The sequence below is a fragment of the Tyto alba genome, unplaced genomic scaffold (assembly GCF_018691265.1).
Source record: "Tyto alba isolate M040663 unplaced genomic scaffold, T.alba_DEE_v4.0 Super-Scaffold_41, whole genome shotgun sequence".
NCBI lineage: Eukaryota > Metazoa > Chordata > Aves > Strigiformes > Tytonidae > Tyto > Tyto alba.
This window is the reverse complement of record NW_024881317.1, coordinates 22150858-22166011: the sequence shown is the minus strand read 5'-3', so window position 1 is coordinate 22166011 and position 15154 is coordinate 22150858. Positions and strand designations below refer to the sequence as shown.

The window sequence follows — 15154 nt, the reverse complement described above, 5'->3', positions numbered from 1 at the left end:
AGTCGATAGCGCGCTGCATCTTGGCTAGTGCCTGGCAGGCTCATCATCACCCTCCCTGCCGAAAATAACCACATCATACATCACGAGCTGGTTACCTGCAATGCTCTCAGCCAGCTGACTTCACTGTGAAAGCAAAGGGTGGGAGAAGGTCCCTGTTTCAAGGCAGAATCTTCCCAATATCAGCATTTGCTCAGCCTGGTGTTTCAGGCCTAGAGCTGCACTCACACAGCTCTCAGGATTTGAGCAAGAATATTCACAGTCTCTACCAGACACTTCATCTAAAAGCCGAGTGTATGAGGGAAGCCAGACTGATGCCATTCCTGGGAATACCCTGAGACTGACATTAAAACCTCACTATTGTCAACTGCTGTTACACTAGTGCCGCCCCAGTAATTTTTTTACCAAGAAAACCTGCGTTAAATACACAAGCACACCTAGCAATTCTAACATCGATGCTCACGTTTCTGCATTATCTTCTTACATAGCACATGTAGAGTCAGGAAGAAAAAAAGGCAACATTACATAAAAGGCAAATGGCACTGGTATATCCTGGATTGCATCTGCTGCGAGGCATTTGTTAAAGTTGTTCGCAAGTTGTCAGAAAGTCACTATTTTGGTCCACAAGCACTTTCATATTCAGAGCCATCTTTTCTATGTGCATCAGCAGTTAAAAATTGCAATATAATTACGATTAGCAATCGAATTTGTGTACAATTTACACAAATACTGTGTCAGGCCACACATGCAGGTCAACATTAAATCACAGCATCTGCATGGTCAAACAAGATCCATGCATCACTGATACATCACCTATTCCTTGATTAACAACTAGGTAACATCTCTACACATCAAGTAGTATCAAAAATCTGTTTGCTTTGAGAACCAGAACTGCTTTGGCAGAATGTGGAGGATATTTACACCAAACTGCAGGAATCGCAGAGAATGCCTGCCTTTGCAAAGTAAAAAAAAAAAGCTTGCGTAGTCTTTGCAACTAGCATGGATATTATTCAGAGACATTTACATCCAAGAAAATATGTGCGACACCACACAAGTGTAACTGTATAGCTCTTCCAGGAGCAGTAACTCAAATGAGTACTCTCTGAGCAGAATTAATTTATGTACGGTGCTAGGACTGCACGAAGACTGCAAAGTTCTCTAACTTGTGCTTTAAAAGTTTCCAAGTAACAAGAGTCAGATAGGAAAGCTGCTTTTCAGTTCCAATTTACTTTGCAGAAGACCTGACAAGGTACTTCCCGCTCCAGACAACCCCTGGTACTTCTCTCTGCCAAGGAGGAATTTGAGGCCCACTCTTGTGATGCTGTAAGGAGGAGCTGGAGGAACGGGGTTACCGAGTCCTGGAACTGCAACTGCCAAGTAAGCTGCAGGTGTAATACCCCCCAAGAGTGGGGCTGGAGTCATTAACTTTTAACTGATGGCTATTCACTTGTATTTCTATGCAAATTACCTGTGAAAAGTTGTTAGTAGGATTAGTTATTAATTCTCCCTCTGCCCTTTGCAACAGGACTTCAACCAGATATATTGGCTTTTCTTTCTACAACATTAAATCCTATCTCCCTATAAACCTCTCTGCCAAATTCTCTTGGTGTCCCCACCTGGCACCGGAGAGCAGAGAAGCCCTAGGCCAAACTTTTCTGAAAGGTCTTTTGAGAGATTATAAAAAGCTGGAAGAGGTCTTAATCTATTACCAAAGTCAAATTTCTTGTCTCTGTAAGTGGTTTGTTACCCAAAGCAGCCTAGAGAAGGTGGAAATTACTTAAGATCTTAATTAAGATAATATGAGAAGATTTAGCAATTACAGCATAACTGCAGAATGCAAAAAAATTCCCTCAAACCAAGAAAAAACCTGCACCTATGTACCTTGAATACCCAGAAGACAAGCTCACCAGAAGTACAACAGAAGTTTGAATTCCATTTGCTATAAGCAAGGCAATAATTATTTTTAGAGGTGCAGTCAGATTTTTTTTATCCTAGGCCAACAGGAACTTGTGGTACATTTGCATGAGCACATATTTTAGATTTCCTTTTTCCTTGCAGAGATAGCTTCTGCACCAGATTTGGTTAAATACTGGATATATTTTGATAGGTTGTTTTATGCAAGATCATTGAAAAAACTTTTTTAAAATCGACACAGGAAATCAGCAAGCTTTTCTTGGTACAAAATCAGTTAGAATGCTTACTTATATGGCAAAATTTCTCTTCCCCAGGAAACCATTTGTACGGTTCAAAAGGTGATGTTCTCTGAAGAGGAGAGATGGCATTCAGGATAATACTGTGCATTTGTCAGTTCACACAGAGTGCTGAATTACTCCCATTGCCTCACTTCTGATTCAGGAACCTGACCGTGCAGAAAGAGGTCAGCTTTCAGCTTTTGCTACAGATGTGTGCTACCTAATCTGAACAACAATGGTCACAATATAGATCATGATAGGCTGCATCACTGGTGCAGGGATGCTGAAAAATAGTGTGAAGCACCCTCCTTCCCATTTGCTCTTTTCAAACAGCAGCGGAGGAAACTCGGCATTTAAGCTGGGGATGTAAGAAAGATGGCAAGTAGTGCTAACTTAGATTTCAAACGAGTTTACAGTACACCTTCAGAAAACAAGCATCAGAAGAGTCCTCGATGTGCACAGGCTGGTCGCAAGACTTTTTAATGCGTTTTTGTGTGAACTCATCTGCCTTTGACTACAAAAGCAGCTGTGACGCATCGATTCTATCTTACTGCAGCTCATAAGGGGCAAACCATGGCTACTGCAGGGCAGGGGGCTGGTGATTTCCACAGTTATTCAATGAAAAACAACTGCAATTTAAACACTGTATGGAACACCATCGTCTCCATGTTACCTCTATGCTGCACATCTAAAACACTGTGTTCTTTCGTTCAGCAACTACAGTAAAACTTGGTGCAAACCTTTCACATTTTGCAGCTTCTGTCCATGATTTTAGGGTCCAAAAGATGTCAGAAGACTACTAACATGCACAAGACAGAAAAAAAGTGCATGAAAGTAGAAAGCTCCAGTCTGGTACAAGACATCGGTCCTAACCAGAACTCAGGCTTTCTCGGCAACTGAAGTAGTCTCTGCAGACAAAACCCAATTCCAAGCAGCCACACTGAGATGCTGGTTCTTACTTTTTTCCTATTCAGAACAGACAAATTCAAAGTACATTGAATACATTCAGGTGGCCTCATTTACTGTGAATCAGGGAGGAAACCACAGCTGCCTTTGCATGAGCACAGATATATTCTACAGCAATCTTTATCCTGCTGGACAGGCAGGAATAGCAATCCTAGTAAATCTTGCAATTTTAATTAACCATTTAATTAACCAGATTTACCAAAGGAGTGCAGAAGCACGTGCTAGAAGGTGTTTTAGTACCCTCTGTACTGACCACCAGTGCAATGGTCACATTCCCATATCTGTGAGATCCTTCCCCACGACTACGTGCAAGAATTCCCCTGAAATCGTAACCAAGGATCAGACACAGGCTCTATTTCACGAGGAAAGGACTCCTGAGTGAGCTTTCTTGTACAGAGGCAGTGAAAGCACTTCACTTTCAGGGAGAGGAAACAGAACAAAACAAAAATAAAAAGAGTACCTCTCACTTCTATAGTGGCGTTGGCTATAGGAGAGTTTGAAAACACAAACACGCACAAGTATTCCCCTGACTCTTCTGCTCTGGGCTTCAAAATCCTGCAGACAGGGAGAGAACACATGAGCCATGTTAAGTACTGTGTTAGCAACCAAAAATGAGCAGGCTAGGAGTTTATTTTCCCACCCCCATACTTGAATCTTTTAACTGAATTTCACAGCTATTACTTGTTAATTCAAAGTATGTTGTACAGATGTACCTCCTTGAAATAAAGGATGTTCTTTGCCTAGAAAAAAGGTGAGCTCTAGCCTGGAAAGTCAGTACCAATTTAGCTGAAGAAGCTGCATTTAGTTTAAAAGCAAAGAAGGAGCCTGACACCTGTTAATTATGCACGACAGTTAGTTTGATGTAAGTCATCCTCAAGTCACTAGCCTGAGGCAGATATCCCCCACCATTGAGGGAAGAACGTGATTTGTATGTATTAACTGCATTGAAAAAAAAAATCATATATGGCCAATTGGAAAGACACAGACTACAGATACAATCAAGGCTGACACTGCCATCTCATAAGCTGTCGTCTTTTTTTCATAACTGATATGAGACTGGTCCATTAATAGTCTTCTCCGATTCAGACTGGATGTGGAAAAACTGCAAAAGCTGGTCAACTCATGAAGGAAGACACCACATAGGAAACTGCTGCCACTTAAAATTAGGAAAGACTAATGCAATAACAACCAGCAGAGGGGAAAAACAGGTCCAAACCAACCAAAAGAAAATCACAGCTGCAACAAATGCAGAAAAGCCCAAAACAAACAAAACCAAAACAAAAAAAAACAAACAAAACCCACACAAAAACCCACCACTAAAACCCCAAGATGAATTTACACTTAAGACGGTGCTAACTTCAAGTCCACCAGCTTTTGCTGTCCTTTGAAAAGCTTTTGGATACAAATGACTTAAAAGCTCTACACATGTTCTGCACATATTTACCTGCAAAAGACATCTTAGACTAGAGAAGCATACGATGACGTGACACAGAATTTACATCTCCACACAGCACAGAATAAGATAGTTTTCCCCATCACTCTCTCCCTTTACTGAAAGGCTTCTTGCCTTTTTTTAATTTTTTTTTTTTAAACACATTAAGTAAATAGCATGCAGACGAACAGAAACCCTGCGGAAGAGCACTGTAATAAAATAATTTAACTACACATGGAAACTGCTTAGACCCATGGAAGAAGCGGCTCAGTTTAGCACAATACTTTGACTCAAGTCTTCAGTGTGTTTACAGCACTTTCCAGAGTCACCGGTGAAAGTCTAAAGTTAGTTACAAAGTTAACAGGTCTGTCAGATAAATGATAATACACCCTCTTTTCCCACAGTTAAAGATGATCTTAATGACAGAAAGAATGATCCTTTAGTATCAACCAGCAAAGCAGCGGCGGTGTTTAAACTGCAGGCAGGCAAAGTCTCCTCAGGACGCAGGCGCCTGCGCACCCTGCCCGCCTCACCCGCCCCAACGCCACAACTCCACCCAACTATTTCCATTTCTAAACTACTGTAAAACTCTGCAGTAGCAAGGGAAGGCAGGGAATACCCGGATTTCTGTAACAGTATTTAGGACCTTAATAGTTAAATAATCACACTCTGACCACTGCTTTTTATCCACTGTAGTCAATGCTTAAAAGAGGAGGTGGGAGGAAGACATTCTATTCTTTCAGCTCTACGTAAGATTCTTTTTAAAGTGTGAAACTACAGCAGCCTCTACTAGAATATCATTACCATAAATCATTAAAGCAAGTGTAAACTGATACAGCTGCAAGGTTTTATAGACAAACAAGCACCCAAAACAAGTTTGCTTAACCAACAACTTCCCTCATTCCTGTGGTTTTAGGAAGAGTCCAGCTTTTTGTAGATGTAGACTTTTCAGCAGATGCAAACACACCCAAAATACCATTTTCTTTGATTTAGCTCAGTGACCTGCTACTCAGATCTGAATTAACTGATGAGGAATTCAGAAAGAAATCACTACTTTTCTCTTCCAAACTAGGAATGTAGCCTAGGAGACAGGTCTCCAGAATGAAAGCACAGGGTGGCCAGAACCACTTCCAGGCACTTTCTGCTTGTGAAAGAATACACTACAAATACTTCTTCCAAATCTTTAATAAAAATGGTGAACTAAAGAGCTATACTTAACTCTGAACGTTCTGACTGTGGCTACCTTCCAGCAAGAGTAGCTATGTCAAGATCAAATGAAGAATTAAGAAAGATGTGTTCAACTTCTAATGCTGCATGAAGCAGGATTTTTAAGGTATGTAGTTTAACTTACAAATTCTGAAGCTTTCCGAATGGTAAACAACGCTGGACTTCATTGAGCTAACTATTTCATAGCAAAACATCACATCTTGAAATATTTTTTTTCAGTACAATGCAGGAGATAAATCAATCATTATTAAAAATGCTGAAGTTAAATAACCTCTTTAACTACAATGATGTTGACATTCCCTTCACGAATTTGGTATTTCCGGATCTAAAAAAAAAAATAGTAAGTAACCAAATCAATTTAGAAGTTAATGAACAGATCAAATGCAGTGTGACCGATCTAATGCAGTGTGACCACATGCAACAAAGAAATGCCACAGAAAGTCTGAAACCACAATATATAACCAAGCAGCTTATAAACGAGCAGAAATTTAAGGTCTGCATTGCAAATACAATCTTTCCCAAATTCTCAAACTGTCCTGTGATTGCACCATGCTCTACCAACCCTTCATTCACTGGGAACAAAGTGACTCTCTTACAGTCTGCCCACCTTACTTCCTTCTCCAGGACATTAAAACTGAAAGTAAATTAAATTTGTCTTTTACTGAGGAATCTGAAAGGAAAAACCCACCGTAGCTTGGAAGAGATTATAGAGAAATCAGCCTCAATACAGTAATCTTGATGCAATGTACCTTTTGTACCACTCAGGCTGGTGCTTTTGGACAAGACTGCTCATCAAGTTAATTGCTAGATAAGAAAGCAGAGCCTTTAAAACTCAGACCCAGTGTTAAACACTGTACTGAATAAAAACCAGGATGTAATTATGGAACTAATTTAGACTGGGTTTTTTTAACTGCAAAACTGAACAGATAACACAAAGGGAGCTAAAGTGGAAAACAGAAGGAAAAATCTGAACACCTCTTTATCAGACTCAAACACAACTTCCATAATCCTGTGGATGAAAGGGTGCTTTTCTAAGGCAATGAAAGCTTCGAGTATTTCTTAATCCAGTGCCAGTAAGCAACATTAGTGTGGTAAAGAGCCCACAGTGCCCTGTCAGAGACGGAAAAAAGGCAGTTGAGTATGTGGGTATGTTTCCTTGCTTTAGTGCAGAGACAAGGCACAGTAAACCAGATGCAGTATAATAAGAGTGGGCCTCGCCCAGACATAAGCACCTTTTTTTGACATAACTGCTGAGTAAGAGGGCCAGGAGTGGTCTAATGTCTCCAAAAAGTCTAAGTCACCACCAGTGGTTAAGACATTTCTTAAGCGATCTTCATCTTAGCTTAACACTGAACATAAAGTTGTATTTGCTATCCATGCTGGCATCAAGAGAAGAAAATGGAAGAGAATAAAAAAAAAAAAAAAAAAACGCCATGAAACAAAACAAGAGAATTTCACATACAAAGCAGATTTCTGATGGCATCACTGAGCAAGCTTCACATGCTCTCATCAACTCCAAGGCAAGAAAGCCCCATTTCAGGAATACAGAAACCCTCAAAGGACTTCTGCTCAATGCAAGCTACGGTGAAACAAAAGAGGTGGCTGTACAGGTTCTGTTCTCCTTCACACCCTTAGATGGAAGGTACAAACAAAGCCAGAGCATACACATGTGGAACAGATTGATGCTGAACATGTGGATGTACTGACAAATAAGCACAAATGATACAGCTGTACTGGTTTAATCAAGATTTGGTGTCATTTCATAGTAGTGGTCTGACAACTCCTCAGTAACAACTCAGACAATACCGTCTTTCATCTCCCAAGGCCAGAAAATGACTAAACCAGCTGATTTCAGCAGTGATTTATGTTCTGCATTTCTCTGCATGATAAAAATGCACAGCTGCAGATCCATCTTTATGAAGACATAAGACAGAGACTGCACAATACACTCAGGAAAAGAAAACTACACTGTGTGTCCGTGCCTATGTCCACGCATCGCGTGTACTCTAGAGAAGAACTAAATGAGTTTAGATCGACAGAAGTTTACAGTATGTTTTTGGTGACATTATGTTTACATGAGCTAGCTGGGACAGCTGTAGACAACAATTATTCCAAAATCATTTTAAGACTATTAGACATGTACTTTTTGTGGAGCCTCTAATGCAGATGAACTCAATTTGTCTGACCACTGTGAAGCTGAACCAGCGACCCTGGGAGTCCCAACATCTCATCATCCATTCCAGAGCAGGGTGTCTACTCTGAAGAGACTTACTTGTATTCTGTAGTGTTTGAAGATTTTCTAGTGCCAGGGATCTCCTCTCCGTTCTTCACCCAGAAACTGGCAGAAAGGGGGCTGGGACTTGTGGTGAGGTTACACTGCAATGTGACGGCCGGGCTGTACAGATGAATGACTACATCCTCGCTGGCGTTGATCCTGGGCTCTGAAACAAAGGACACGTTAAATAGCAACAAATCTTCACTGGCAATATTGCCACACTAGTCTAAAATTCAAAGGGGAATCGGGAAGGGAAAAAGACTACACAAGGAATGTCACTGCACTAATTTGGGAGACATCGAGAAAGTCACAGTAAAACTGCTGACCACTACTGAAGGCAACACCTTATGGATCAGCATTCCTATATGGAAAAAAGAGATTTATTTTAGATTGTTTATTTTGATATTTAACATCACTACAGATTTCTGTGTAACACCATTCATCATTTTTTACACACTACTGACCATACGTAACAGATCAGCTGGTCGTTCAGAAGCAGCTTCTTTCTGGCTATTACTTGGTTCCTCTACTTACGTTGAGGTTTAAAACAAATCCATTTTCTACACACCACAGCCCTCAAAGTTAGACAGTCTTCTGAATAATATCTCTGGCTTTCCCCCTGCAAAAAGACTGATGTCTACTTATGGAAAATATCCTGTGCACACAAGATATTTCATATAGAACAAATTTTCTGATGTCTGAAATTCAAGCAAGCACCCAGTGTGAATAAGGCACAAGTCTGAGGAAGAATGCCTGAAAGCAGCCCTTAATGCTTAACAATAAAAAGTAAGAATATACACCAAGTTAAAATTAGAGTCAGGAACAATTTCATTTCTAAAATAACCTTTAACATAAACATTTATGAAGAGAAAAAAAAACAAAGTGAGCCTCATTGCATAAACAGACCACGAGAGTTACACACTTGACTCTTTGCATTAGGAACTGACCCCAGGCTGTTTCGTATTACAATCTTACCTGGTAGCAACAAATTCACATTTTTTAGGGAAAAGCCTTTCAGAAGTGGCAAGATTAATGAGGGCACTGTCCTTACATTTGATAACCATGTTTTCTTAAGATCATGCAGATGGCTATTACTCTTTTGCAAATAAGGCTGATAAATTTTTAGAATAGTCAGAGACAGGTTTCTTCCCAAACTTGGAAGAAAGACCTATCTATTGAAGGTCTTATGGCTCACAGCTGGTTTCAAGTATTCTGGTGTAAAAAAAAAAATACAACCAAACAAATGGAATAACAACAAAAAAACCACACAACAAACAAAACAAAAAAAAAAAAAACAACCTCAACATAGGATGACAAAGCTTAAAGGAAATTTAAGAAATCTTGACATTAGTCTTCCAAAATTATCTAGATTTAGTATTGGCTATGGTTTCAGCTTGAACTAAAGGCTACTGCTATAGCAGTCTCTACCATGTAAATGCTGCTGTGTGTCCTCTGTCTTTGATGTATTTCCTTACTTTAAAGGGTGAAATGAATTCCGATGACATAGCTGTTGCCAGCTGCTCATTTCACCAATCACACTCCCACAGTGTCAACCTTTCTGAGCACAAGGGCTGCCTCCTCTGCATTCTGGTCGGCAGCAAAGGGCAGGAGGGTGAGGAAGTTGCTCAGTAATGAAAGTCTGCATGATTCTTGCAAGTCAGCAAAGGATTTTTAATCCTGTAAATTTTGTTATGCCCTGTGGTAACATATTTGGAATATAAATTTAGACATATCCAGGCAGTCTTTTGGATATTCATCTGCAAAACACTTGGACACAAATTATGAAACAGAAGAGGAGAAGTGGAAAATACCAGTACTGTCAGAAACGGTGCATTTTTCATCACATAAAACATTAACCCATCCAATATTTAGATTATTGCCCAGAGAGGCAGGGAGAAAAAAATAGCTACCTACTAATAACCTGACAAAGCCATTTGACTCCTGTATATTCTTTCCCCCTTTCTTCAGCAGGCTGGCTAAGTACCTTATTTTCACAGCTATTTAAAACTAGGACTGCCATTTAACTGCAGAAAAACTGGCAGGTACTGTAGTAACGGAAGGGGGTTTTGACACTTCACAGACACCTTGCTTTTATCACACATTTTTCAACTGTGTTTCTGCCTCATTGTTCCCATACTGGGAATTTTAATCATGCAAGGATCTGTCTAGGCTCTGTGGGGTACAAAATTGTTTTGTTAAAGCCATATTACTGGACAGCCCTATATGCATCTCCATTCCCAACAAAAAGCTTGTGTGCATCCTCAGAAAAACACTAACAGCACTCTGGAAATATTTTTTTGTAATGTGTTTGAAATAGTAATTCAGTGTCAGAACACTTATCTAGAGAAATAACTTTTGCTAGAATTCACTGATCATACTGGGGTTTTATTTTAAATGTTCTTCTTTGATGATGAAAGCAGTGTCTTCAAGTCTGTGGCCTGCGAAATAAATGCAGTGTTTGACTTTTAGGAGGAGGACGTTGGTGGGACAGGCTTCAGGCTGCTGTAACAGACTGTGAGGCACCCAGCGAGGGCTGTTACAAGAGACACCACTGCTGCCTGTGCAAGCCTCTAACACTGATGGGCCTGAGCATACAGGAACAAAAACCTGCCTGCAGCTCCAATGACTACTACTGCTAATTCCCACCTATTCTTACCTATTTTTCTGCTTAACCGCAACATCCAGAAAATATTTACAGCTGTCTCAAGCTTGCTTTGCTGGAGTTTGCTGGGACCTTTGTGTCCGACTTGCAGCTTTTTAAGTTTTAGGCTGAGAAAATTAAAGGCAACTGCAGTCTCATTTACATCTTTTACCTGCATTTATGTTAATTTGTTTGTTACAAAAAAAAAAAAAAAAAAAAATCAATTGGGCAGCCCTAGCCTGATTTAATTATAGAAGACATACTGCAAATGGAATACTACTGGGACACTGACATCCAAAGAAATATGTTCACTTGGAAGAGCAAGATGCTGAAGAGTCTCTTTTTACACATGACTTAAACTGCTTATTTTATGCAAGATCTTGTTTTAAAGTTAAACAAACAAATCAATCAACCAAAAACCCCCAACCATTAATAAGTGAAATGCTTTATCCAAATCAGGAATGAGATAGAATCCAGATGCATGCTAGTTCTTGGGTGCTAACTTTTTAAAAATCAAGTTGCACTTGACCTCTCCGCATTGGAGTTTTGGTATTTGACACAAGCTGTGATATAAAGAACAGTGAAAAGAGGTTGTGCTCTTGATGTTCCCTTTCAGTGACACTGATGTCAAATAAGGCCAGCAGTAAAATGGCCACCATTGGCTGGAAACTCCAACACTGTTTAGGTCAGAAAATTCTCATTTCAAAGACAAACTTTGCTCAAGCACACAATACAGCAGCTGAGACATACTGGGCAGCTTCAGATAAGTTGGTCCCCACCTTCCAGGGACAGCGTGGAAATCTGCTTCCCCCCCTTATCTGTGTTTCCAGCATGGTCACGCAGGAGTTTGATGTCCAAGTGGTCAGTTCCCCAAGCAGTAGCTGGTCAGATATCTTAACATACACAATATTACAGAGTTAAAGCATTAAAATATTTGGTTCAACATTTCCCCCTCCATGAGTAAAACACAAAAGCAGAAGAACTATCCCAGGCACAAGGCACTTTGCAATGAAGTCACGATACACACTCCAGAATTAGTAGCACCAGATGCAACAAGATGTTGTTAACTGGGGAGGAAGACGGAAGGTTAAACTTCAATCCCTGGAGCAGGTTAGTACCAATGGCCTGAGAGAGGAAAAACTCACTTTCCATATGGAGACATCTTCACAGTAATTCATTCCCAAATGGTAACTTTTCATATGAAAAGGATTTTCACCCTCAGTAGGTCACTAAAGCTGACTGGACACAAAAAGAGAAGCACAGGACCACTGCAGAATTGTCACACTCAAAAAAACTAAACAACAACAACAAAAAACAACACAACAAAAAACCCACAAACAAACAGACAAAAACCCAAACCAAAAAAACACTAAAGGTCTGAACAGGGGCAGAGGGGATTTCCAGGAGACATTTATTCCTATAAGACAAATTTTTTAGCTTTGTCTTAAGCTACTGTCATTTCCTAAAATTGCACAGCTCTTACTGTTGTAGGTCACACAAGCAATCTACCCATCTGAGTCCTTTGGCACCTCAAATGACAAAGGAAGAATCGAGCATTTAGGACTGAAAGCTGAGCAGGTTTCAGCTGAACAGCCCAATGCCACTTAAATTTTTCAAGTCAATCCACATCATTGGGTTCACTGTCTATTTTTTCACATGTATCGTTTCCATTTTCCAGAGGGAATGTCTCTGATTCAGCAGTGCTGAGGGCAGCACCACGCTTTAGAGAGAGTTTGGGGCTTTAATTTTTTTAAATTATCCAGAAACATAACTAATTAGAGTTTGACATTTTTGTACCCAGACAAAACTCAAAGTGGTACATAAAAGGTTTATTTATGCACTGAGCACAACAGCAAGACAACACCTATACTCCACTCTTTGCTACCTTAGGACACTGAGGAATCACCAAGAAAGAATATTCTCCTGCACCTCCATGCAGCATGCTCATGTTGCAGATTTAATTCACTCTACATATAACTCATTAGACATTTGCTTATCCTTATTAGCAAATGTAGCTTTGCATCTTACACAAAATGAAACAGAGCTCTTCCCTACTGACTCTGACAACGCAAATTTCCATACTTGTCTGGGACTGCTCTAGAAGCGAGCTGAACACAGCAGAAAAGTCTTGTAACAAAGAACAAAAAAAGCAATTCTGGGTCAACCATATTCTCTGCTTTTGAAAGCTCTTCTGCTGCCAAAAGTAGCATTCTCAGCCAAAAGTCGTTTGGCTAAAGTTATTAGCTCAACACAAGGGGAAAGGGAATATTGTCCCCCCTCCTTCCATGGGCTGGATTAAGAATAGCTGCATCAGCTCAGTGCTGCTGCATCAGAGAACTCATTAGGAAAACTGTGCTGTTCAGAAAGGAAAATAAACACCACGACTTCATGGAAAAATCTAAACATTAAAGGTCACGTGTAACAAAGGGAAGGATTTGTACAGAAGCGTATATGCAACCAAAACCGTGTGAGAAGGCATTCAGAGAAGTTCCAAGAGAACAGAATAAAAATAAAAATAAAACAGTTAGACCTGGGAAGAACACAGAAATAGAATGTAAAGGCACTCATGGAGAAGCCAGCATTAAGGTGACTGGAAACCTACTACAAAACCGAAGGGGGTAGGGAAGAAACACAAATTCAACACTGGGCTTGTTTTCACACAGAAGCTACAAAATAGATCCACAGATTTTCCCAAGTCCTTTGATCCTGAGGAGAAGAGACACAGATGGCAGACAACGTCAGCACTACTGGTGGAGGAGCAGTCTTGGGGGGTTCAAAACAACAGGACAAGGTAGCAGAGGGTTTTATCGGGGTAACGGGAGGGTAAGGGTCACTAGACTGCCTCTAGATACTACAGTACCACTACTGTAGGGTGCCGGACTCACTCTGAAGGATGCTTATAGTAGCCTGGGCTCGAATCCACGTTATGGAGGGATTTTGTCTCAAGTCATTCCTCCTGGGATCGTTGCTGGCCCTGCACTCGTAAGTCCCAGAGTCTTCCAAGGTAAGGCGGGTTATTCTCAGCACACTCACCCCATTCGCCCCGTAGGCAGTGTTAATGGTGACACGGCGCTTCCGAGCGCCATCCCAAAGCTGTTTGAAAGACTCAGCCCGGTTGACTTCAGCATACCACCACTGGATCTCTGGAGTGGGGTTCCCAACCACATCACAGTACAGTTCAAAGGCGTCCCCCGTGAGTTTAGTTTCTGACATGGGCGACTTGACAAACCCAGCTAGAGGGAGGGGCAGCAGAAATGCAGTGACAGAGCAGCAGAAAACAAAAGATCTTATAAAGAACAAAGCAATGAGGTGCAGAAAACAAAGAATTAGATAAGACATTAGCATCTACAGTAACACAACTTTCATTGAAAAAACACAACGCGGAGCACTTGCGGGTGGAGGCCGACAGCTGGAGAGCCGCACGCTCCACTCGGAGTATTCACGGGAGGCACGGCTTCCCAGCATCAGCTGCTCATCCTCACCACTCCGGGGAGTCCACCCGTGGCACCTGTACCTGGGAAGCCACGGGCTGCAACACACACCAGCAAGGAGGTACCTCCAAGACACGGGGCAGACTGATGGGTTCTCAAGCATTTTTCAGTTGCGTGGACCTTGCACTTGGCAAGTATTAAGCGTTCATGGCCAGATGTCTTTTCTCTGAAGGCATTTCTTGCTTTCTATGATCTATCTACAGGGGGGAAAAGGGCAAGATCCTAACCTTCTGCCCTACACAGCTTGCAATCGTGAACTCTGCTTTGACCTTTTCTCCCATCTATTTTGGACTTCCAAGGCAGGGAATTCCCCAAGATACAAATGACCTACTTTCCTGAAGTAGCTGGATCACCACAGCTCCAGGAGTCTCACAACCTTCTAAGGTAAAGGGAATTTCAGTGGTATATACACACACAGGTCAAAAGATCATTTCATTAGTTTGAAATGGACAGCATCAAAAGTACTTCAGACCACACGATTTTTGCCTTCAGAAACAAGCTGCCCTGCTGACATTCGTAATCAGGCCAAAATATCCTTATTATGGCACAAGATCCTTCAATACTTACCAGCTTCACAGCTGCGTTAAGAGCACAGACATACTAAATTGTCTTTCAATCCTATTTTCAAAGGTATCTATTGAAAACAGTGTTGCCTTAAAAGCTAGTCTCTTTCCCCACCAGCAGCCCCCCCCCAAACTAAAAGATTAGAATACAGCTGGCCAGACAGATTATGCAGCAAAACCCCTCATATTGCTGTGTTCCCTGGGCAGCAGGACTTCTCATCAAGGGCCATAGAGCCGATAAAACTCAGTTTCATCCCTCCTCAAATTCACGGCTTATTCTCAGGAAGAGGATTAAAAGACAATTCAACGGATTTCAGAAAATCAAAAGGTGGACTTAAAAGCCTTAGGAAAATTTCTGATGCACATTCCT

General features: G+C 41.0%; 1 protein-coding gene across 4 annotated transcripts in view; it reads right to left on the bottom strand.

Moving 5' to 3' along the window:
• Positions 1–15154, bottom strand: part of NPTN (neuroplastin) — a 58238-nt gene that overhangs the window by 18923 nt on the left and 24161 nt on the right. For 3 of the 4 annotated variants that reach the window (XM_042804042.1, XM_042804041.1, XM_042804043.1), the window contains exons 2-4: positions 13616–13963; positions 8087–8255; positions 3616–3710 (exon numbers count right to left, since the gene is read on the bottom strand). In XM_042804042.1, coding sequence (XP_042659976.1) covers positions 3616–3710; positions 8087–8255; positions 13616–13963 — 612 coding nt within the window. The remainder of the gene's footprint in view (positions 1–3615; positions 3711–8086; positions 8256–13615; positions 13964–15154) is intronic. The other variant, XM_042804044.1, reaches the window with a different exon arrangement.